The sequence below is a fragment of the Thunnus maccoyii genome, chromosome 1 (genome assembly GCF_910596095.1).
Source record: "Thunnus maccoyii chromosome 1, fThuMac1.1, whole genome shotgun sequence".
In the NCBI taxonomy this organism is placed as follows: Eukaryota; Metazoa; Chordata; class Actinopteri; order Scombriformes; family Scombridae; genus Thunnus; species Thunnus maccoyii.
The window spans coordinates 32,079,948-32,105,608 of NC_056533.1; the positions used below are offsets into that span (position 1 = coordinate 32,079,948).

Consider the following 25,661-nt stretch of genomic DNA (forward strand, 5'->3'; position numbering starts at 1 on the left):
ATGCTGCATTTCACTGAGAAACTGATTAAACCTTTTAAATTATAGATGTACAAACAAGGCCTTCATAAAAGGGTCACTGTATATAATGGCAGTATGTTTTTATGTTTTTATACAGTGTAGTGTAAAAGCTGAAATGATTAGTTGATTTACCAGTTAGTTCATTGATAGATGATGAATTGGCAACAATTTTAATAATTGATTGTTTGTTATTTAAACATGAATCTGCTTCCTGTTCCTCAAATGTGATCATTTGCTGCTTTTCTCTGTTTTATATGATTGTAAATTTATTATATTTTCTAACTATTTCCTTAAACGTTATGGACTAAATGATTAATCGCAAAAAAATATTTTTAAGATTTATCAGTTGAAGCCCCATCATCACTGTAGAAACTTGTAATAATTTTAGTCTTAAGACTTCAGTCCTGTTGTCTCTTATGTTGGTATTTATATCACAATATGGACTATTTGTGGTGTGTTTCATTTAGATCCTTTGAGCCTCCTCAGCTAGTGCTCGAACTGTCAATTAACAAAATACTCAAATTTTTCTACTTTAATAGATTTATTGTTTAATTGTTATCAAGCTAAAAATCCAGACGTTCACTTGTTCCAGCTTCTCATAGTTGAGGAATTATTGCTTTTACTGCTCTGTTTTTATAAGGCATTTTCACTATTTTTTCACCTTTTCATAGATTAAACGATAAAATGACAAGTTAATTGTTAATATAAAGGAAAAACTGTTGTTTAACGAGAGGTCTGACTGTACACCTGTTCATATCCTCTTCAGGGACACCATGTGGCGAGTGTTCACCGGGGCGCTGTCGGTGGAAGAGAAAGGCAGCCAGCTGCTGGCAGACCTGCGGGAGATTGAATCCTGGGTGTACCGGTTGCTGCGTTCACCTGTGCCAGTGGCGGGTCAGAGGCGCGTGGATGTGGAAATGCTTCCCCACGAACTCAAACGGCCTCTCACCTTTGCACTGCCTGACAACTCCCGCTTCTCCATGGTCGACTTCCCCCTCCACCTGCCCTTAGAGCTGCTGGGTGTGGACGCCTGTCTGCAGGTTCTCAGCTGTGTCCTGCTAGAGCACAAGGTAAGCACAGGATGTGAAACGTCTCTTATCGATCATCGCCGAGGCTTATTTCTTTGTTTTCCTTACTGTTTTTTAAAAAAAGCAGGAAGAGGAGCAGTGTGTTCGGCTTTAGATTGCAACCAAATCACCTTTGGGATTTTATTTAAGGCTGAAGTGATTGTTTCAAGGGGAAGCAAAACTATATTTAGTATATTGTGGTTGGTCAATGGGTTCTTTTGGAGTGCAGCTGCGTGTCCCCGCCTGGACAAAAAACTTGAGATCTCTTGAGAAATACCCTGAGTGACCTTCACCCGGCATTTTCTGTTTGATATAGTCTCACTGATGCCATTTCAGTGAGATGTGGATAAAGCATGATGGGTAAAAAAGGAGCCTGCATATAGCGCACTCACTGTATGACTGAGAGGAAAGACTCTTCATCTCTGTCTCTCTTATCTTTAACACTAGAAGCATTAGCAGGGATGTAACTGAATCCTTGTTTGGCTGCTGCTGGTGTAGTGTTCTGTTGTTGCTCTTAGTTTACAGTGACATCGATACTAAGGATGCAACTAACAATTATTGTCATTTCTGATGAATTTCTAGATTTTTTTCTCAATAGATTGTTGTGTTTGATCAACAGTCCACAACCCAAAGAAAATCAGATCACCATCATGTTTGAAAAGCAAGAAAAGCATTAAATCATCTCATTGGAGAAGCTGAAACCAGCAAAAATTTAGCATTTTTGCTTAAAAAATAACGATTATTATCAAAAGAGTTGCCAATTGATTGACTAACTGATTCATTGACTAATTGTTGCAGCTATAATTGATACACAGACTAATTTACAGTGATCCCACAATCAAATCTGAGGCTCACATCTGCAGGCCATTCTCCTGTTTTTCAGTTTTTTTTGTCAATCTCAGTGTTAACATACCCCCCCCCCCCCCCCCCCCCCCCCCTCATTTTGTCAACGTCTGTGTGGAACTGCATTTTAAAATGTAGATCGATTTAGAAAGTCAGATTTAATAGTGCATCCATGAGCAGTTATTAGTTACATCATGACTTTGCCGTTGTCTGCGGACCACCCGCACTTTATACATCACAGCGAATAAATCCTCAACTTATGGGAGATGCTGCCGTCACGTCTTGTATTCGTTCATTTTAGGCTTTTGAAGAAGAATTCAATACATCATTAAATTCAGTCGGGCTGAACTAAGTGCTGCCTAAAAGGCAGAATGACTGAGAAGCTGAGAGTCACTTCCTGTCGAGCACTCAATGCTGCCGAATGAATTTTTCATAAAAGTCAGTTTTTAATATTGCTGTTATGAATCCAAGGTAAAATCGTCTTCACACCTTTTTTATCTTATGGTCAAAAAGAGGAAATATGTGTAGCTCAGACTTCTTGCTCTGGTGTTGTAACAAACCATTATTTGTCCAACCGTCCGTCTATTTAAATGCGACTGTATAAACACCCACCAGTTTTTATGAACATAAACCTTTGTAGTTTTTATATCTATGTACTTTATGTCTGTTGTGTTTTTCAGTCATGTTTTATGTTTTTTTCTCTTTTCTCAGGTTATTCTTCAATCCAGAGATTACAACGCTTTGTCTATGAGTGTAATGGCCTTTGTGGCCATGATCTACCCTCTGGAGTACATGTTCCCCGTCATCCCCTTACTGCCGACATGCATGGCCTCAGCTGAACAGGTAAAACTCATCATTGGTCATTAGATGATTTATGTGTTTATCTTTAATTTTACCAAGCAGTAAAGATGTTTTTGTGGGGTTTGGGGGTTATGGCAGCCAAGTTTCCATCCATATTAAATGGAAATTGTAACCACATTTAGAGAAAATTAGCAAAAGAAAATGCGAATTAATCAGTTTCCATCCACCACTGTTATGCGAATATTTGGAGTTGGCATCATCAAGATAATCATTTGTCGTCTCTAATATATTCTCCAGTCTGGTGCCATTAAACCAATTGCAAACCAACAAATGGGACGATGTAATTACAAAGAGCGTCAACAGTCAAACCTCAAATGATGGAAAACCATGTGGAAAACATGATGGAAATATGGCATTTGTTTGTTTCTTTGTTTTACATCATGATGTATTCATTAAGTCTCCACTCCACTGCATTTTTTCATGTTTTGTTTTTATCGATATACTTTTTCCACCTCAGCCAAGCGTAAAAACATTTTGAGACTTTCTGACTTTTTTGAATTTCTGTTGTTTCCAATCAGGTTTTTTATGCACAAATAAAAACAGGTCAGTGGAAATTCATGTAGTGTAGAGAGACAGGAAACTTAGGGAAAGAGAGAAGGGTATGATGTGCAATGACGGTCCCCCAGCTGGAATTGATCCATGGATGTCGCAGTTATGCGTTATGTTTTTTAACCATCAGGCTCCCGGAGCGCCATACGCATGCTATTTTTAACTGAAAATGTTTTCTGTTGAGGCAACATCAAATTGTGACTGATTGTTCTGTTTTTTTTCCTCTGCACAGCTCCTTCTTGCCCCCACTCCCTACATTATAGGTGTGCCAGCTAGCTTCTTCCTCTACAAATCTGATTTCAAAATGCCAGATGATCTGTGGCTTGTGGACCTTGACAGCAGCAAGGTCAGTACATCAACACGGTGTTCTGCCTGTTTCCAGATGTCCAGATTAAATTTACAGATCAAGGCTAATTGGTATGCTATTGGAGGGACATGTATTTTTGTATAATTAGATTTTCAAATAAATTTAGAGTATAATTGACTGGTTTTTTTTATCTGCAGGTTATAGCACCCACCAATGCAGAGATTCTACCACCTCTTCCAGAGCCTGAAGCCGGCGAGCTTAAGAAACATCTGAAGCAGGTACTGTATGTGATACGTCTGATTTTGGCCTCATAGATTTTTATCAGTGTAACATTTTCTGATTCTGCTGAGTCAGTCAGGGCTCTGCCCAAAACCAGTGAGAATACTGGTACATATAAGACATTTGCAGAGACATTTCTGGAATCCAGGTACTTCTTAAGACTGTTACGTGATTTTACTCCTATATATAAACGTAAAACTTCTCTTTCAGCTGTGTGAAGAGTAGGGGCTTCCTACTTCAGCAGAGTTGTATGTATTGTATTGAAAGAGTGTGAGAGCATTGGAAATGGGTTTTGTAGTGCACTAACATAAACAAATGTTTTTTTCTTTCCTTCCCCCCCGCCCCCGTTTTCTTTGCATGCTCTAGCTGTTGGAGGTAAAATCAGATCTTTGGACCCTGCTATCCCAGCAAAACCTTTAGTAATACTGGTAGTAACTAACTCCCTCTAACCCCAATTATCTTACATAACATCAGAATCTGGTTCTGATTCATGGAAACACCCCCCCTCTTTATCCTTTCTTCCACACTGTGATCAACACCATTAACATGTTTCTCCCAAGTCCATTCACATCCTATAGAGCGTAGCAAATAATTATACTGCTCAGTGCTTTTGTCGGCCATGGCCAAACTATTAGCGGTTGTTTCTCCTCGTTTTGTAAAAATGGGTATGAATTAATTATAATTTTAAATTGAACAAGTTCTCTATTTGAACAAAAATAGGCATCTTAAATGCCAGTGATGAATGAGATCCTTCTTTTGGTTTTCCACTTGTTTCGCTTTGAAGTGAGACCAACAGAAGAACGGGGTTATAACCCTGAATGAGATTCTAAAATTAATTGATATTCACTTTTTAATCATATGTTTAAATGGCACAGAGACATCACTGAAACCTATGTTTAATATTGTCCTTTCCAAAAAATAATTGGTTTCTGCCGGTAAGAGTTTTCTAGGTTATATTAGTAACTTTAAATACATAAAACTTTCTCAAACTCACTCTTTCTTAAACTGTATTTTATTCTTTCATTAAATACAAGCAAATCATCACTTGTCACATATGCTCTTTTCAAACAATTTAGAGGTTTATATCCTTACATACACTCAGTCTTGTTGGATATGTCTTGAATCAGAGCCGGTTCGGTTGCTGTGTGTGATTAGCAGCTCTTTCCCCGTGTGCGGATGTGTGACTTAGAGGCTGGTGTGTAGGAATGTGCAAAGCCTCTGTTTAGCAGTTGTATATTTGGAAAGAAGCACACACTATTGATATCTGTGAATGGAGAAAATGTCACTGGAGATGGTTTTAACTGATTATCTGAAGACTGTGATGCCAAAGCAGAATGCTTTCGATGTGAGAGTCACTGAAAATACTTGCACTCGAGACTAAAATAAATCAATTCCAACTAGGAACTGATTTATTTCCTTTATTTACTTATGAAGTGGTTGTGGTATTATTTCTGTTCACCCAACTTTTTTTTTTTTGAACAATTAGGAGCTACAGTTAAGGCTTTTTTGCTACAGGTGTTTTAAACGTGCAAGTATTTTATCTGTGTTTCTGAAAAGATCTGCTGTTTTTGTATCTGTCATCACCATTCCATCGTAACCACTGGTTCGTCCCAGTTGGTCACCATGGATGGCCTTCATGTGTCTTTTTAGTGGCTGGATTGTAAAGGTGAAGTCTGGTTTTTGGTTACATTATTGCTTTGTCTTTGTCTCTCACTGTCTTTCATGTTGACCATAAAAAAAAAAAAAGTCTGTTCTTTTCTCGTATTCCTCTTTCTCTCTCTCGCTGTTTCTTCCCCCAAACTTTCTCTTTCTTCACCCTGTTCTTCTCTCGCTCTACTGGCCGTCCATCACGTTTTCAAGACAAACACAAAAATATTTTCTTATCTCCTTTCTTCAGTAAATTCATAGATTTGAAAGACAGCCAGGAATATTTCCTTGCACCTACAAATCAAAAATAACATGAGCATTTTGTTCATAAAGTAGGATCTTTTTGACTCACATTTGGGTGGCACCAAAATAGACTTAATAGCTGTCAGCAAAAACTGACAAAAAGGGAAGTACTGTTGAAAGGAGACAAAGAAAAGAAAGGGAAAGGGCCATGGTTCTGACCCTTCCGTCGTGCTGTTCCAGTGTCACTCACAAAATTATCATCCCAGGCCTTCATGTGACTCTCCTCGCATCTCTCTTATCCCCTTCCTAGTGTCTGGTTAGGTTGACCGTGATCACCCAAAAGCAGATCTTCTCCTCTGAAAATAAGGTTACTCATTTCTCCTCCTGTGGAATGTGTAATGCCCCTGCACGGATATCTTCTCTCTCACATTATTTTTGCTTGTCTCTACTACTTGTCTCTATTCTCAAGACTTGAATAAAATGCATAACAGTGTCGCAGAATGATGCGGACCAGTTTTTGATACACTGCTTAGCTCTGGCTTGAGCATGACTGAATGTGCGTGCATCTATCTTGGCATCAGTGAGTGTTCTTGTAACCAAAACAAGATATGATGAAGCTAATCACTTTGACAAAGTTAACATTCATCCAGACCCAGCAACTTAATGTTCCATTATGCTAAGCTAAACATTGACACTTGAGTCTGCAGCAGTTCCCTCAAAGCAAACCATGCATAGTGACTGACTTCCCTTGTGCTCCTCCTCTCCAAAATGACACACCCACCACAGGCATCAACATGCACAAAATCTAACGCCCTAGCTACTGTACATCCTGAGAGAAAAAGTGAAATCGTGGAAGTGAAAGTAAATGGTGAAACCGGGGAAAGTCTGTGCCTGGACCCCATTATTTAGCAAGAGAAAATGGCACAAATTCATTTATTATTTTTTACCTCATTATATCAAACTCCTTTTTCGCACTGCTGTGCGGCAGAGATACTTATTAGAGATGTACAGTATGTGTAGATTCCTCTCAGCAAGTCAGAGAGATCACCCCTGAATATGATCGCTTAAACTAGACACCTTTCTAGCAGGCAATCACTGAATTGTTTTCCCTCTTTTTCATTGGCAAATGATTATATAATGTCCCCTAAAGTGTAAAAATATGAACTAAGTGTTGATGCCAATCGTGGGAGTGGTTCATCACAGCGCTCTTTTTTTCTTTCTAGCTCCCCTACAAGGTTTATAATTTGTGTCACTGCCACCTATTCTAGGCCTTGGCCAGTATGAGTTTGAACACCCAACCCATTCTGAACCTGGAGAAGTTCCAGGAAGGTCAGGAGATACCCCTGCTCCCACCTGGACGAGATAAAGCTTCACCATCCTCCACGGAGTTCAACCCCCTGATTTATGGCAACGATGTTGATTCTGTGGATGTAGCCACCAGGTAAGCCTTGTCTCTTGCTATTGTCCATTCGTCATGTTTCAAAATAAATTCATTTGTCAACATGAAAATAAAGAAATATTAAAGCAAAATAATGTCTTTGTTTTACAGGGTTGCCATGGTACGGTTCTTCAACTCCCCGAATGTTCTCCAGGGGTTCCAGATGCACACTCGGACCTTACGTCTCTTCCCCCGCCCTGTGGTGGCTTTTCAGTCGTCGTCTTTTCTTGCATCTCGGCCACGGCGTTCTTGCTTTGCAGATAAACTGTCTCACACCCAGGCAGTGGAGTTCTATGGAGAGTGGGCTTTGAATCCCACCAATCTCGCCTTTCAGAGGATACATAACAGTAAGACGCCATACAAGATTATGGTAGTTGTTTTTTCCTTTGCATTACATAAAGTGCATTATATAAAGAGTGTTAACTCGACACTATGCACATGTTTCAGATGTGTTTGACCCCTCCTTAATTGGTGACAAACCCAAGTGGTATGCTCACCAGCTACAGCCAGTGGTCTACCGGGTGTACGATGGAAGCTCCCAGCTGGTTGAGGCTATGGCTGGTCCTTTAGAGGACGAGGGCAACGAATCTGACCCCACAGACAGGTAAGAAAGCACCAGGTCCTTGTCATCGTAACAATTCACTTCAGTCTGCTTAGCTGAGTTTATGAGGTTTACCAAATCTTTGCCGTCAGTCAGCTTTTGGTGATGAGAAATGTAATTTGTTGCAGTGGAAGTGACAGTGAGGCATACGATGACTCCAGCTCTTCCTACTCCTCACTTGGAGACCTTGTGAGTGAGATGATCCAAGGAGACATCCAGGGAGACACGCCGAGTAAGTTTGACAGTGAAAGGTTTAAATGAATCATTTGTTCGGTCACTGACTGTGGTTCCATTGTTGTCAAGTGAGGCTTTGGAGCTTACATGCCCCCTTGTGAGATTCCTCTGTAATTTCTTTTTGTTATTACAAGATACATGCTGACCTCATTCTTCCTTGTTGTATTTTACCTTGACGCATTAGGCTTAGAACCACATACCCATGCTGCACTTGGAGATGCAAGTGAGGTCGAGTTTCAAGATTTCCAGGACATCAGGGAAGGCCAGAGCTCAGAGGGTCCACCCAGTGGGGACGGACCTGCCGAACCTTCTGATGGACAACCCCTTCGCTCAAGCTCCAGCACAACTGCAAGCTCAAGTCCCAGCACAATCATCCAGGGGGTCAACCATGTGTGTGATGCCTCAAATCATTTGTGAAAATTGTAGTTTTTTTTCCTCATTTCTTATTTAGGCTAAGTGAAGAAACTGAATATGTAATATTTTGATTAATAATTTGATCTGCATACTTATTCATGTTTCACTACTATAATATCTTAACTTTTGACATGAAGCATAATGTTTTCAATCAGAAGAATGAATGTGGCCAACTAGAGTTTAATGCAGAATTAACACATTGAAATAATAGATATAATCCCCATGAAAACCACAAATTAATCCTTGTGCTAATATTTTTTCAGGAGCAAGGGGAAGCACCTGAAATGGAGGCATTACCAAGTGCCGCCTTACAGAATCCTGTCCCAGGACTGGGCAGCCAGCCGTTCCTCAGAGCTCCAGCTGATGCTGGCCTGGTGGACCCAGCCAACAAAAAACAAGAGTATGACAACCCATACTTTGAGCCTCAGTATGGCTTCCCCTCTGAGGATGACCCTGATGCGGAAGAGCAAGTGGAGTCATACACCCCTCGATTCAACCAGAACCTCAATGGCAACAAGTGTGTTTATACTTGTTCATCACTTGAATGAATGCATCATCATCATTCAAATGGGCTCTCTGACCATCCATGCAATGTTCAATATCAAAACCCAGCATGTCATATTAATCTCTCCATTCATGGTGGTCTTGAATCTTTGGTGGTGTGATGTTGTGTTGTGACCTGAATGCTTGAATGTGTTTCCCATATTTTATGTGTATGTTACTGTGTCTGTGAGGCACCGCTAATGTCTTCTGGTTATTTTTCTCAAGGGCACAGCGTCCTTTACGTCCCAGTAGTCTGAGGCTCCCCGGTGAGTCTGACGGGGAGGGAGATTCCCGCAACAGCTCGCCAAACTCCACTATTTCCAACAGCAGCAATGATGGATTTGGAGGACTCATGTCCTTTGCTAGTAAGAATATTTGAAGTCATTTTGTTTGTTTTTTTCAGCCATTTCTTTGCCACGTAGAAAGTGGAGTGATTTTTGATGATGAAGAATTGGAGAAAAGTACTTGTGAGATCACGTTCATCCATTCTTAACACCCCATTTTAGATTCAACACACCCAGTTTACGTATTCTATAAATATGACTTTTTCTTGTACATTGTGGACAGAATTACTACATTTTCTCTGGAAAAGAAAGAAAGAACTGCTGTTGCAATGACTGTACATAGCATTTACTAACTCAAAAAATGGGATTTAGTGTTAAATTACTCTTCGAGAGATGGGTTACATCAGAAGGTTTGGTTTTATAGGAAGTTTTAGTCTTTAATTGTGGATATGGATATGATTTTCTCTGGAAAAGAAAGAGACAAGGATCATCAGATAAAATAGACTGTGCATAGAATTTGCTAACTCAAAAAAGTGGATTTAGTGTTAAGTTACTCTTAGAGAGATGGGTCTTTAATTGTGGATATGGACCAATTACATATTTACTCTATTCAATTTAATAATTTGTTTTCCGACAGCTGGGTCAGTAGCCTCTTGTTACTGAAAGAAAGAAATCTGTGCTTCTCTCATTGATAGCACACCAACGTTTATATGAAGGTTGAATAGCGCTATTATGAATTATGATGCCTTTGGTTTTTGCATGATCATTAAAATGTTCCTATTTCTGATTATGTTATCATTTTTTCACTACAGGCAACCTTTACAAGAACCATGGCACCAGTTTCAGCCTGTCCAATCTCGCTCTTCCCAACAAAGCAGCGAGGGAGAAATCAACGCCTTTCCCGAGTTTAAAAGGTACGACAACACAGCCGAACTGACCACTTTTACATCTGTTCAGCTTTCTTCTGGTGTGTTTCTGTCATTTTATTCTCTGTCCCAGTTGTTGCATTTGTGGTTTCAAGGGTAATAAGAAACATGATCATAAAATGTGTTGATTAGGACGTAAAGATAGGGAGAGGTGAGAAATTACTGGATAAGAGTAAAAAAAGGAGATGCACTGATTTGCCTTAAACATCTTTGTTTCTCTGATCCACTCATCTTTTTTTTTTATTATTGGCTTCATCATTGGTTGCAGTCATGTACATGTTTATTAAGAGATTTTTTTAAATCCTACTTTATACTAATCTACACTTGAATACCATGATTTGAATTATAAATAATTAACAAGTATTAAAATGGTTATAGCTCTATGTATGGTCTACATTACTTATTCACTAAAAAGTAAACCATGCATCTTTACATTTCTTAAAAGCATAGTATTTTTATTCAATATTTTTAAATTTCAACATTTAAATTTACTTTCTGTCCTTCTCTGCCTTTTTTGTTTTCATTTCTTTTTCTAAACTATGTGTAAAAGAATATTTTGATTTTGATATTGAGGAGGAGATGGAGCAAGCAGGTTTGTAGAGATATTTTTATAGCCTGACTTTCTTCCCTCTGGATTGCCAAACAGATATGGCACTATTTTAAAGGAGAATATTGAGGATATATCAAACAAAAGTTTTTCTCTCATGAAGTCTAAAAGGAAAAATCCACTCAAAAACAGACATCGCATTTATTGTTGCCAGGGTTTTGCAACTTGTTCTCCGTCTTAAGAGATGAGCAAGTTTTTTCCATAAATATGCAGCTTATGTCAGGGGCTTGAGTTTGTTATTCATTCACCAACCTATGTTTGGAGTGAACTTATATGAACTAATGTTTGTACAGGTGTCTTTTGCAAAGTGATAAATGTCACAAAACAGTGTGAAAATGCAGTTTTCCAAGCAAACAGTAGGAGCTGAGAAAAAAAAAGCAATCCAGACCAACTGCAGAACATGTGGTTTTATGGGTGTTAGGACTCAGATATTGATATCAGATCATATAAACAGCAGTTTCATGCGCTTGAAATACTGAGTTAAAAAAAAAAAGAAAAGAATCCAACCACAGTCTCAGCTGATGCTCATATTCAGCTATTTATGAATGTATTAACTGTACCAGTGAAGGTAAACTATGCACAGCATAAACAAGTCATGTTTTGCTAAAGATACATGATATAAGATAGAAGAGGATATGAAATTGAATATTTTATACTTGCTAGTGGCTAATATTTATGAATTCTTTTCAAAGATTACAAGGCCAGTATGAATTCTGTTTAGGCTGGATTTTCGCTTTAACTGAGAGAAAAAACAGGTGAAGCATGGTAATCTAACTCAATAGCTCCACTCCATGTGGAATAGCTGCCATAGAAATAAATGTTCTGTTCCTTTTGATTTTGATGTGCTTTGTCTTTGTTGTTCAGATGACCCTGACAGCCCGGGTATGTTATGTCTGGTGTGATAGTTTGTTTTAGATCCCCTGACTAGGCATTTATCTATCCTTGAAGTGACCTTTACCTATCCTACACCCTATTTCTCAGCCCAGGACTAAGATAGAAGATACACCTTTAGTGTCATTCATGTATATCCATGCCTCCCCCCCCCTCCCCTGTTCCTTTGCCATTCCTCTCTGTGTGACTGGTGGGAGTCTTTTTGATGATGGAGACATTTATAGTTAAAGATTTCCTCTGTGACTGACAAATTGTTACTGGTGTGGCATCTGCTCATCCTTACTACTGCAAGAAGGATGCTCAGTCGCTTTTTAACCGTGTTTGCTTAATTAATGTGTTAATACAGTTACATATATGTGTGTTTGAATGACATTCACAGAAAGAGATGTCCTCAGTGAATGGAATCTTATTTCCCACCCGACTCCTTACTCTCATGCGTGTTTTGCTTTGCTTGCTTGTTTTGTGGCTTGCCATTGTTCAGTGTTTCCTTCCCTTTTAGAGGTCACGCACTATTTTAAACATAACCCATAAAAGATCAAAGGTTTTCTAATGTCCTTTTATGACTGTGTGTCAAGATAACCTTTTTGTTTTTGTGCTCAAAACAAGATTTATGTCTAGTAGTAGAATTTAGTCATGTACACATTCTGAAAAAACAACTCCAACTCCATCCGTTGCCCTAGATTTACATTTTCTGGACTGTTGAGTGTTATTCACATCAGGCTACTAATATATATATATGCAACAAAGTATGAGCTATGTACAGCTCCTACTTGGTACTGTTTGTAAAATGTTGAATGTGTTGTCAAACACATTGCATTAGTCATCTTATCGAACACTTTCAAGGTTGATACCATCATCAGTACATATTGTCTTTTTCTCTTCTCTGTCTGCCCTTTTCTCTTTTTACTTTTTTGTTTCTTACTTACTTTATTTTTTTTTTTTCTCTGTTTTGGCGCCATGTTGAGTGTGCATGTCTGTTGTGTTATGGGTTGATGTTCAGACTGGTTGTGTCTGGGCCGGTGTCCCTCTCTCTGTCCACCTTTTTCGCGGCACTAATTCTGGGTTTTGTGTGCAGTATTTGGGCTAAATTCTCTAATGGAGATAATTACAGAGGCCGGCCCGGGGAGCGGAGAAGGTGGGTTCTGCCCTTTTTATCGAGTGAGCTGCATGCTTCTCCAAGCCAGTCAACTACATCTCCCAGCATCCCCCTTCTGTCTATCCTCATTCCAGTCACAGTGTGTTTGTCATCAAAGATTCAGTGGAGCATATGGAGTCTGTTGTGTTATCACGCCGCCACTCATAGTGACTGTTGTCCTTCAGACTAACTATTATTTCACTTCACAGTTCACAATTTTATTTATTTAGATAGAACTTCATCACAAGCACGTTTTAAAGGACTTAGGAGGAAAAACTATGTCTAAAGCTAACATTGATAATCACAGGAATAAGTGAAACAATCTATTATGCAACACGTAACCACAGGGAAGCAGCACAAGACACAGAACAGGATGTTGAAGGGACAGATTAATAATAACTCATCTACCAACATCTATTGTTTGTCATTGTTTCCTCGTCCTTTATGCTACCACAGAGTACAAATGGGGTTGGGCCCAATCATGCTGTAATTGTGCTGTGCACAATGAACAGTAACTACAGTAATATTATGCAAATCTTGAACCTTAGTGGGTGAAATTATTTTTTCTCATCAGAAAACTAATTTCAGGCTTTTGCCAGGCAAGATACTGGTTGTGTAGATGGTTGTTCATGTCGTTAAAAAAAAAAAAGTCTTTACTGTCAGTGCTGTTATGTCTCTAGTTTTCTGAATATTTTCAGTGATTACCGTGGATCTAGAACAATATATTGAACATTTTAGAAATGTACTTTCATTTGTACTGTAGGATCTGTAGCTGGAAGTGAATTGTGTCTGTTATATTGTGTTATCTTCATGAGGTTTTTTTTTTTTATCCCATTGTTAGCTGTGTAGCTACTGTATGCTTATCGAAAACACTAAATCAACGATACTACATAGAGTCATCTGTGGCTCTCCACCACAGTTTCATCACATTCATCACAGAATCAAAAGTGACAACAATCCCATTATGAAATCTTAAATCAGTTGATGAAGTTGGTTAATTACTGTCATCATTCTGGACAGTATTTTATCCAGTGCAAAATTATAGGAGGTGGGTCAGAATAGACTGTGTATTTCTTAGCCTGTTTACCTGCTCATTAAATCAGTTAATTGAGTATTAAAATAAGGAACCAGCGTAGTGCCTGTGAAGAGAGCGTGCTTGTCACTCAAATTGCCTTTAAGGCTTACTTTTTCTTATTACGCACAAGTTTCAATCAGGAGTGCGTCGTGTGAATGATATGCTGATCCATCAAGTTGGCCAAACAATTTTCAGTTCTGCCAAAATGCCCCACATAACATGGGCAGAGCTGATGAAATTCAATAACAGAAATGCTTAGATTTCTGCCCTCAAGAGACTTTAATTATTGGTCGACAGGTATTTGGTGTTCATATTTCATATTTTCACAGATGTCCTCCCAGTTACTGAATAACACATGCAATGTTTAAATCCTCATAGCTGCCATATAGAAAAAAAAATCCTTAGATATAAACTGTAAAATTGCATTTATAATATTTTTTTTAATGTATTTTGTCACTTAATGACTTACTATGAACGACTGTGTCTAAGTTCAGCCTGGCGAGTTCAGTTCAGGCTGAAATAGGAATGATGTTGGCAGACTTGCTTTTCGTATGCTGGCGATGTGCCAGGCATCTGTTGGCTAAGTTAACAATATTTTCTAATTTGTTGGTGTGCTGACATGATTGTGCAGTTGCATTTAAGCTTTTGCTGGCTCACACTTGGGATTCACTTCCACATCTTCCTTGTTACTCAGGTTGACAAATCATTCGAACCCTAAGGCTAAGTACCATTTAAGAAAGCCACAGCCTCTAAACATCCTCCATTGATAAACCTCTGGACTCTTGTAGCTTTTGTAAGAAGCCACATTTGAAAGCTGGGGCCTGGCCAAGACTTGCAGGCCATTCTGCAAAAGATATTGATGAAGGCCCCCAGCCAGACACCCCATCGGAGCTACTTCTCTGTTTGTTACTAATAAAACTTTTCCACTTAGCCTGAGATATGTGTAACCCATGCTCATGGTGGGAAAAAATATCCATAAACCATCTCCAATCTCTTCCTCCGGTAATGTTTATCATACGCATAAAGAGCCTCAAGTGCCTTGTGTTTTATGTCTTTTGTCTCTCTACTGGAATCATAACAAAACAATATGGTTTTTATACAAAAACCTGCTTGTGCAATCAAAGTATTAGTATTGTGGATAAAACCCAATTTCTTGTCCCCATGACACCCCAGCAACAATAATAAACAATAGATCCCTGCTGTCACATAAAACTGACAATAAGACAGCCTGTAATGACAGATGTCAGATCATTCCTCCTCTCCCACTGTCTCCATGCCTCAGAAACAAAATAGAGAAGTTTTGAGTTATATTGTAGCTTAGCGTGTTTAGTGAACTTGGACTGAAAAATGTATTTGGTGAATATGTGCCATGTTAAACAGGAGAACCGTGGATAACTTTTCATGACAACCTTCAGCACTTGTATTTGGAGTCTGTCCTGTCTCAATTAAAGTGACACATTTATGAGTGAGAAAGTTTTTAGTGTTTTATAAAAAATTTTTCCTTTTTAATAATTACGTGAACTGTTGCAACAAGTGCACATCTGCCCCTGAGCTTTGTCAGCACTCTCTGTGACATTTGATAACTTTCACGGTCATATATAATAACAGCAAAAGGGGACGAAGGTGAAAAAAATTCACATATGGGGAATTTATGTTGGTGTTAATGAGGGGAAAGCCTGAGATGTGGAAACGCTTTAATGTTTTAATAGCTGTGTGGAAAAAGGTATCACTAAGGTATAAAGCAGCAAGATATGACACTAATTAATGACCTACTTCATTAAATGCGGCAGTGGATTGGACTCAAACGGATCAGTCTGAGTCAAGTCTCATCTATTTATTCATTAGAGTCAGTTGAGTGAGATGATAGTTTCCTAAATGTTTTGAGCCTCTTTAATAATGATGCTAATGATAAATGATAAATTGATTGACCCAACCCCTACACACGGTCCACTTATAGATGCGCAGAGAGTCCCACAGCAGTGTGGCAATTAATTAAAATGAGTCAGCTTATGACCTTTTAAAGTATAACTTACTTTATCTTATCATTCACTCATCTCCTTTTCTTTTGTGCATGATATCACTGATGTAGTCGCTGTACAGAGTCTCCTCAGTCTGACCTCACATCTATCTGCTGCTAATGTGTGATGCCACCACCAAGAGCACCATTTGGACTCCTGAGTGTGTCAGTGTGTGTGTGTGTGTGTGTGTGTGTGTGTGTGTGTGTGTGTGTGTGTGTGTGCGCACTCCATGTCCCTGTTTGATTTGTCCTTCACCTCTCTTGTTGTAATAATAGACTCTAGAAGCTTCAGTAATTTGTGTGTTCAGCAGTAGATAACCTACAGTAGAGTCCAAGTGTGTCTGTTGTCATAAAGTGATGCAAAATTCCTCCTTTTCTATTTGATGTGGTAGCTAGAAGAAAAAAAAAAAAAAAAGACTAGTTTAAACGCTGTTTCCTTTTCTGGTTTACAGTGCCTGGTGAGCAAGTGCCTCTCTGTGTGTCCAGTCCAATTATATTGAGTGTTCTTCTGTCTAGTGTGCTAGTAGTTTGCAGTTTGTGTTTTGTTATTTTTTGTAATCTCACTCTGTGGTGTTCAGAGACCTCATTGATTTGGCTCTTCCACCAGGCGCACGTGCACCTCGGGCACTCGTGGATCAGAAGTCTTCTGTAATCAAGCACAGTCCAACAGTGAAGAGAGAGTCGCCCTCTCCTCAGGGTCGCGTCAACAACACAAGGTAATATAGTCTTTCAAATGTACAATATCTGTCTTGCAACATGGAAGATCAGAGCGTATTGTCAACGTATCAGAGTGGTGTTTTATCATTTCTTCTATTTGTGGAATATGTCTGAAAACGTGTTATTTCGATACAGCGAGAACCAGCAGTTCTTAAAGGAAGTGGTGCAGAGTGTCCTGGACGGACAGGGAGTCGGCTGGCTCAACATGAAGAAAGTGCGCCGCCTGCTGGAGAACGAGCAGCTTCGTGTCTTTGTGCTCAGCAAGCTGAACAGAGCCGTGCAGTCGGAGGAAGACGCCAGACAGGAGATCATACGTGATGTGGTGAGATGATCGTTTTTACCCCACTGTAAACTCATGTACCAAGAAATACACATTATTAACAACAAAACCTTAGGAATAAAAGCACAAATGTCACATTTGCAAAACATCCTAAAGGCACAACGTAGATGCTCTGCTATCTGTAGATTCTGTATGTTTTGCAGCATCTCATTCGTAAGTAATTGATAAGCAAGATTAAGAAGTCGTGATCATGCTCAAGTGCACTCACACCAAGATCTTATGTTATTACTTGTATTCACAGCTCGATTTAAGAAAATAGGACCTGTAGTGTTGCTTCTATTTTTCTGTCTAATCGAAATGTTGAACCTTGTTCCCAGGAGGTGAGCCGAAAGGTGTACAAAGGCATGCTGGACATCTTGAAGTGCACAGTTTCCAGTCTGGAGCACTCCTACACTAATGCAGGCCTTGGAGGAATGGCTAGTGTATTCAGCTTATTGGAGATTGCACGCACACATTATCAAACCAAAGGTACGTTTCCTACATTTATCACAGGGATGCATACAGGAAATGCTGTTTTTATTTTTTCCATTTATATACGAAATTGATTTTTATAAATTCTGTCAGCTCATTTTTCAAAGCTTTTGTACTGTGAAGCAAAACGGCAGCGGGCTTGTGCTACTAACACTTGTCCATGTCTTTGCATTGTGTTTGTATGAAGCTTTAAGCTGCGTGCTAGAGGTTAACCCACTAAAACATAAACTGTAATTATAAAAATTTCCTCACTGTTTTTCCTCCTTTGTCTGACAATCATGCTCCTCTCTTAGTTTGAACCTCTTCTTTTTTTTTCTTTTTCTGTAATTTTGATGAACTCTCTTTGGCCCCTTAATTTTGGTAACTTGGTAGACCCAGAAAAACGCAAGCGAAGCCCCACAGACAGTGCTGGAAGCCCAGGGAGTAAAGAGAGTCCTTCTGGTCGTATGGAGACCGCCAGACCTCAGGGCCTTCTGAATATTCCTCACCTGCAGCTGCCGCACCACGCAACGGGCAGAGGAGCCCGCCATTTTGATACGCGGAGTCTGAACGAGGAGAACTTTATTGCCTCGATTGGTGTGTACACCACTCCGGCCCCGGTTGCATGTGCACTGTGAGATCCCTTACCCCGTCCCCTACAAGCTCATCAACCTCAGAACCAGTCCCCACCCCTCCTCCAACCGTCTCCAAGAAAGTCCCTTTCACTTGTCCCCGACAGATTCTTACAGGTGTTACAGTATTCCACACACTTTGACGGAAACACTGCCGCTAAAATGGGCTTTCTAAAAAATTTGGGCTTAGAATTAGTAATGTTGAAAAAATCATGTGATCCCACGCCAAATACTTGTATTCTATTCTTCTATTTCTGTGTCTTTTGAGGATTTCCAAAGTGTAATATTGGTATAAAATTTAAAATCTAAATTCAGAATTTGGCTTTAGTCAAATATTTGCCCTGTAAGCATGAAGAAGCCTTGAAAAGTGTTTGGAATATCACCCTGTGTACCAGCCTGGACTGCGTGTGTTTGTCTCCCCTTCCTTAAACATCTGTGCCCCTGTTTGCCTCCTCTCTGGAGTTCTGTTGTCAGCCTCTTAGCACCTTGAATGCATGTTTTTGTTTTTGTCTTCCAATACTTAAATCTGCAGTAGTGGACGAGGGAAACCAGAGGTATGCGCATCGATGGTAAAAATCGGTGTCTGTGCCTTTACTGCAGGTTTCTGCGAGGCGTGCTGTAGAAAACCGGCAGCTCCCTTTGCTCTCAGCATGGAGGGTGGAAGCATCACTCCCCAGTAAACAGTCCCAGTACAGAGACAAATTTCACTGTAGCAAGTGGTTTTGTTTCTATTGGTCACCAAAGAACCAACTGACTTAGAAAATCCTTTGAAAATCCTTCTATCACTTAATTTTCTGAGAATTATTCTGGGTCTGTATACGGGGGACACTTTCAGTCAACCACCCTGACACCTCTCCTACCTGCACCCTTTCTCTTCCTGTTAGAAGTTGCACCTTCAATTCTACAGAATGCTGTGAGATTTGCATCCCGGCTTCTGCAACTGCTCCATTTCACCTGCTGGCTAGTCGGCCTCTCAACCCCATCCCATGCTCTTTTCCAAACAAACCATCTCTTGCTCACCTTTGCTCTGGAGAGCCAGACAACTGCGATCTACGAATACTGACCTGTGGTCAGAGCCAAAGCTCATTCTGATGTCACTGTGTGGCTCTCCAGGACTTTGGGCCAGGAGCTTTGGGTGTGTTGTAATGTTACCTTAGTAGTTGTCACACACAATGGATCCAGCTTGACAAGACGATACTTTATTTTTCATTTTGTCCAGATTTTAACACAGCTACATGCAAACATTACAAAACATCCTCATTTAATAGTGACAGATTTCAAAATGCTTTCTTTGTTTTGTTTTGATTTCAATGCTCATCCACCATACATGCCTTTTCAACCTGCTCTCTGACTCTCTCTCTGTCTTTCTCTCCTTGCTTGCAATGCATCTTGGGTAGAATTGTGGAGCAAGCACCAGGATAAGCAAAAAGCTATGGAAAAACCACAGAGTAAGAGACTTTTCACACACCAAAAAAAAAAAGAAAAAAAGATTGGGGTGTTCAGCTGTTGACCTTTTTTCCACCTTTTCAACTCACCAGTGTCTTTATACATCAACTGATGCAAAGGACTGTACCTAATAAGCATATAAAGTGGATAACCTGAAGAAATATAGACATACGAGTCTCGGTGTGAGATATTTGAGATCGAGATTGATAAATTGGATGGATTAAATACTAGAGCTAATAAAATTGTAGATGTGGATCAGGGTCATTTTTTACTTTTGTGTAAAAGTTAATGGGGTTTAAAATGGGAAGTGGAGAGGTAGGTATCTACCAACTGCACATGACACATTATGACATGCAGCAGTGTTGGTAGTGGTTATTAAACTGCCTGTATTTGCTATATGACAATTACACACTAATTTTACTTCCAAAAAAACTTGAGTCTTGAGATGGACACCGAATCTCGCCTCGGTGTCTTTTCTTTCCTTGCACAGATTGGTATCTTCTTTTTCCTCGCACACAGCAGTTCATCTGGCTTTATAATTGCTAGTTTTATTATTATACAGTATGTAATGACTTTTATTGAAGGAAAACTACATTTTATTATAATTTTGGTTTTATTTTTATTGTTAGGGGCATCTGTTTTATTGGTTGGGTTCTTTATGCTCACCAAAGTAGTTGCTGACATCTGGAATGTGGGAAGGAATATTATCATTGGTATTTGGAAAATAAAAATAAAACTGAACAGTAAAATTATTAACCTAATTGCCCATCGTAAACGTCCATCTCAGTAGAACAACCTCTACGTTCAGCTTTACTCGGTTCTACTGTTCTCTTCGTTGTTATGTGCACTCAGTTTCCTGTGCAAAGAGGGATTAGTAGTAATATTTCTGGTACGCTGTCTTTGGCTTTATCTCCAAATAAACTGGTTTAGATAATCTTGCTAAACTGTCAGCTTTTTAACAACCCGTACAATTGTCTGACCGCCTGTGCTTGTTGCGCCATTGGACCTACTTTTAACGATATCCAGGAGATCTCAGCAATTACTTTGGTGATTACAGTGTTATCAAAACCGATTGAACAGATGGTTCGAGCAACAAAAATTCAGCAAAAGTTGTAATAAACCATAGTTTTCCTTTGAAGTAATGGCAGTGGCTCACAAGGTTGGATGCAGAACCTACTGTAGAAACCAACATGTGTGCAAAAGCAATTCTTTCGCTCCACATTTATCCCTTCCACCTACAGTTTAGGCAGTTGTCAAATCAATTTTAAACCCAACATAGACCAAGCAAGCACTTGGAGACAGTGGCAAGGAAAAAAAAACCCATTTAACGGGAAGAAACCTCAAGCAGACCAGACTCTGGGTGGGTGGCCATCTGTCTTGACCAGTTGGGGAAAGGGAGAGAGGGGGAGAGAACAATGCAAGTTCCACATAGAGATGTCTAGTAGTTATAATGATAATAATTATAGCAGTGGGTGATGAGCAGGATTATGGGGGCAGTGGCTGGCTTACAATCAGAAATCCAGATTCAGCAGCCCCAGAAGCAGAAAGCACAGGAGGAGAAAGGAGAGACGAGAAAGCACAAGACTACAGGAGAGAGAACATGCTGAGTTAGTAACATGCATTAGTGGGACATGAATACGTACAGAGAGAGAGGGAGAGAGGAGCTCAGTGTATCATAGGAAGTCCCCCGGCAGTCTAGGTCTATAGCAGCATAACTAGGGTTTGGCCCAAGGCAAACCTGAGCCCGCTGTAACTATAAGCTTTATCAAAAAGTAAAGTTTTAAGCCTGCTCTTGAACGTAGAAAGGGTGTCTGCCTCCCGGGCCCAAACTGGAAGATGGTTCCACAGAAGAGGAGCCTGGAGGCTCTTCCTCCCAGTCGTTAGACTGTATGTTATTCTCTACAACATTAAATATAAAAGCAGAAATGTTCTCTCGGGTGGATATCTTGCACAAAATCTGTCTGTTATTTGATTCTTGACATCAAAAAAATATGGGAACTTTTATGCTGTAGTCACTGGCTTAAGCTCAAGCAATATGTAATTTTGTTTTCCAGTGTTTTTTTTGTTTTTTTTTCCTCCCCCCTGAGACCATGCATCAAGATGAACAGAAATGAATTCCTGCTGCCCTGTCCTGCTCTTTTAACTGTTATTTTTTCCAGTTTCAAGTGGCTTGCTGTATATTTACAGCAAATATTCTACAGTTTCTGGTAAATTTAAGGCTGCATTAAAATTGTCTGCAAATGTTAAATGTTACAAAGAACTGAAAAAAAAAAAGCGTAAGGATCAACTTTCCACCGTGAAGGTGATAACGTCAGACAAAAATGACAAAGTACAAATCACACTTGAAACAGAAAATGTCTCCTTTACCGTCCATCAGTTTGTCTGCATGCCTAACTGCCTGTGTCTGTTGGTTGTTTCTCGTGTAACTTGGGCCACATTTGCAGCATTGACTGAGAATTAATGTCACGCTCCTTCAGTTTTGTTTTCATTTGTAATTTTTCCCCTATTGTATCACACTCTGCTTGCCCCTTTGTCACTTCTCTTTCTGGTCTTTTAAAAGTTATTTTATAGATTATATAACTTGGTTATGAACTAGTAGAAGTTGTGAAAACATTTAATGAAATACGGTTTCTTACTCCTTCAGATTGTGTATAAAAGTCACCCTGTACAGTATTTTTATTTTAGCCAGAAGCAGTTTAAGACTCTGAAGTCTTGGATACTAAATTAATTCACTGATGGAATTGAAAAAGTGTTATAAGTTTTGCTTCATAGCAGTCATAATGCAGTGTTTAAATAGAGGCTTTGGCACTTTAGATGGACGTAGTGTCAGTGTTGCTGTGCTGTGGTGGCTTCGAGTCAGGCGACTCACAATAAGGTAAGATAGTGTTGTTGAAACGTTCATGAAAACGTGCTGAAGATTGTGTGTATCCCTCAGGGTCTGAAGGAGCGAAGCAGCAGCGCCCCCAGGTGACTGATGCAGAGGAGAAGAAATCACAGATTAGTGCTGATAGCGGTCTCAGCGTCACATCTGGATCTCAGGTTTGTTACGTGAAAACATGTTGACGTTGTCTAGTGAATCAAATGAGTGTGAAAGCTTAAGTAAATAAACAAACAAAAACTAATATCACAGTCCAACACACTGAGATGTTGGTTGCACACACAACCTCCAGGCCTGAGACTGATCCTCAGTTTCACCAGTATATACATATACATATATATTAATATGCTAATGTTTCAGCCTTTTGGCCTTCACCAGAGTTTGTTGTGCTTGCAACCTGCACTTCATGGTGTGGGTCTTTGAATGTTAAAAACTATTAATAATGTGAGAGCACCTTTTTTTAGAAAAAGTTTCCCACTGAATCCCCTTTTTTTTTGCTCCTTGGCTTTGTAGAAGAGCGACACAGAGTCTGTAACGAGCTCAGAGCCTCCGATCCTGACGAGAAGCACCAGCCAGGACTCAGAGGCTAGCACAGTGGTAGGGCACGGCCAACTCTGAGCTTAAGCACTTTGTTTTTTATTTATTCCACCTACATACTTAACAACATTCACTGCAGCTCCCAGGATGATAGTTTCGGCCCAAACTTTCAACTTTTTTTTGTAATTGTCTTTTGAATATGTAATTTTAAAAAAACAAAACAAAGTAAAAACCCAAAATGAAATTGTTTCAGGGCTGAAGCTTGTAAAGTTATAGTATAAGCATATGCATTCACACACATAAGACATATCCAACATTTTTACACAGAGCAATTAACCATGGCGCTGTATTTTTTTTTTTTAAGCAAACCTTGAAACATTTTCATTTATTCATTTGTTCTCACATCTGGATTTTTCTTTTTTTAGATAAGCAATAGCTCTGGAGAGACTCTGGGAGCTGACAGTGACCTGAGCAGCACAGCAGGAGACGGCCTTGGTGGGAGAACTGCTCCTCATTTAACTCAGTCCAGAGGGACGCTTTCTGACAGCGAGATTGAAACCAACCCGGCCACCAGTGCAGTGTTTGTAAGTTCAAGACTCACTTTAAGTGAAACTGCACACTGTACAGTTCTTACTTTAGATCATAGTTCATTGTCAGATTGAGGATGTGCAGATTTTAACCAAACTAGGACACCAGTTTGGTGTAGTAAGTACAGGTCTTACCTATTGTCCAGGCGGAGGTCATTGAGGTCAACAAAGCACAGGAGATGGTTGAGATTTTAAGATTCCCATGTGCTTTAAAAGAACTGGAAAATAGCAGACTTATTATTCCATTCCCAGTAAACACCTGAAAATGAAGGGAAAAGAACTTCATGTCCTGGAAAATTGCTTTTGTTTTGCCAAGCATAAACTAATACAACTGCCAGCAATTGAAAGTTTGTGATGTGTTAAAGCTTAAATGGTGGTTAACGAGCAAGAGTATTTTAAATAGGCAACAGTTGTTTACATTTAAAAAAAAAAAAAAAAAAAAACTGTGAATGCAGCTCAGGTCTGGAAAACTGTACTGCCTGTCACAATGATCAGGACAGAGCAAAAACAGTGCTCAAAATATATGAAGTCCAACATTTGTGCTTTGTCCTGCCTCCACAGGGAAAGACCCACACACTGAAACCAGGTGCAAAAGATCATTTACCTGCTATGGCAAAGGGACCGCCCCCCCAACCCATGGAGGACATCAGTATGAGGATCTACCTGTGTGAAGGCCTGCTGGGTATGTTCTTCTCTCTGGTTTGGATGCTCCCTATCAGAATCACATCAAACAGGGAACATGCTTGCTGAAAATGCATTTCCTATTTTCAAATAACACTTGATTCATGTTTCAAATATTACAAGATGCTTCCAGTAAGTGTTAATAGATGTTGTGTGATCTGTTTGATTTCTGTTCTTTTTTTACTCACTACAACTTGTGCAAGATCTTGATTTCACTGGAAACAGACCTAATGTTTGTGGAAAGTTTTTAGTTTTGAGTGAACAAAACAGAAAACAGAACATGTGATAACACAGAAGTGGTCCAATAATCTTTAAATGTTTATTATAGAACTGTGAAGCAAACATTTGTCAAAAGGTGAAAGGTCTGATGCAACTTTATAAAATGAGATTTCCCAATTCATGGTGATGAATTAATATTACAGAGTAAAGTAGAGAGATGTGTTCACTGCTGTTTGGAAATGAGTTGGAGAGAACATATGTGAGAGGTTTGATAAAAGTGATTTAAAATATGTAATTATAATATTTGCATGTTAAAAAAAACAAAATGAAAACATAACATTTGGTGCTTTAAGAATGATTTTTTGTAATTTTGTTAAGTCATGACTGCAGCTGCTGCAGATTAATTACTGTTTAACAAAAACGACTGCACAGCCTCATCACCACAAATCAGAGTAACCAAATTAATGCTCAGAAATATATTTAAAAAAAAATAATAATAATGGAAGGCTTTAGTATAAATTTACGAGTGTGGTTTGTCTTTGTTTGTCCTTGTTTTTGTTCCCATGGTGCGTTCTCGGCTCGCTCTGCTCTTGTTTTTGCCATTAAATCTACTCACCTCTTGGCCTAACCCCCCTCTTGCTCTCGCTGCTTCTTTTCCCTGCTGTTCCTCCTCCTGGGAAATTCTTCCAGGCCGCGATAAGAGCTCCGTTTGGGATCAACTAGAAGATGCTGCCATGGAAACCTTTTCTCTAAGTAGGGCTAATCTCTTGCCTTTGCCCCCTTTTTTCCTGAGTGTGATGGTGTATCTGTTGTTCACCGAGGCTAGCTGTGTGTTTTAATCTTTCATGTGATGCGGGTTTTTCCTGTCTGTCGGTGAGCCGCACATCAGAGTCCTGCGAGTTTGTTGATCATGAGATCGAGGTGGGAAAATATGAGAAGTCCTGCAGAATTCGATCGCAATTAGTCTCACAGACAGCAGCATCATACGTGTGTGATTCTTTTGCTTTAACTTTTAACATTTACTCAGTCTCTGCTCTCACCTGCCTCTGCACCCGGTTTTCTATCCAACTTTTCCTGTTGACCTAAAAGCTTAACATTTCATGGGTTTGCATATCGGATGAGTGCTTGTCGCCTTCAAGTGCTGTCAGAAATGTAATTATGAGTTGAGCACACTCAAGCCACCAGCTGGTAAATA

At 39.5% G+C, this 25,661-nt stretch overlaps 1 protein-coding gene across 10 annotated transcripts in view; it reads left to right on the top strand.

The window, feature by feature from the left end:
- madd (MAP-kinase activating death domain) overlaps window positions 1-25,661 on the top strand; it is a 52,549-nt gene that overhangs the window by 13,110 nt on the left and 13,778 nt on the right. For 4 of the 10 annotated variants that reach the window (XM_042417812.1, XM_042417829.1, XM_042417861.1 and 1 more), the window contains exons 4-23: window positions 785-1,088; window positions 2,640-2,771; window positions 3,571-3,684; window positions 3,843-3,923; window positions 7,083-7,255; window positions 7,364-7,599; window positions 7,700-7,856; window positions 7,982-8,085; window positions 8,272-8,477; window positions 8,765-9,018; window positions 9,270-9,409; window positions 10,141-10,242; window positions 16,587-16,695; window positions 16,832-17,018; window positions 17,354-17,504; window positions 22,500-22,603; window positions 22,956-23,039; window positions 23,405-23,563; window positions 24,128-24,248; window positions 25,157-25,219. In XM_042417812.1, coding sequence (XP_042273746.1) covers window positions 785-1,088; window positions 2,640-2,771; window positions 3,571-3,684; window positions 3,843-3,923; window positions 7,083-7,255; window positions 7,364-7,599; window positions 7,700-7,856; window positions 7,982-8,085; window positions 8,272-8,477; window positions 8,765-9,018; window positions 9,270-9,409; window positions 10,141-10,242; window positions 16,587-16,695; window positions 16,832-17,018; window positions 17,354-17,504; window positions 22,500-22,603; window positions 22,956-23,039; window positions 23,405-23,563; window positions 24,128-24,248; window positions 25,157-25,219 — 2,981 coding nt within the window. Of the gene's footprint in view, window positions 1-784; window positions 1,089-2,639; window positions 2,772-3,570; window positions 3,685-3,842; window positions 3,924-7,082; window positions 7,256-7,363; window positions 7,600-7,699; window positions 7,857-7,981; window positions 8,086-8,271; window positions 8,478-8,764; window positions 9,019-9,269; window positions 9,410-10,140; window positions 10,243-16,586; window positions 16,696-16,831; window positions 17,019-17,353; window positions 17,505-17,879; window positions 18,084-19,515; window positions 19,567-22,481; window positions 22,604-22,955; window positions 23,040-23,404; window positions 23,564-24,127; window positions 24,249-25,156; window positions 25,220-25,661 lie in introns of all 10 variants that reach the window. The other 6 variants (XM_042417837.1, XM_042417868.1, XM_042417844.1 and 3 more) reach the window with 4 other exon arrangements.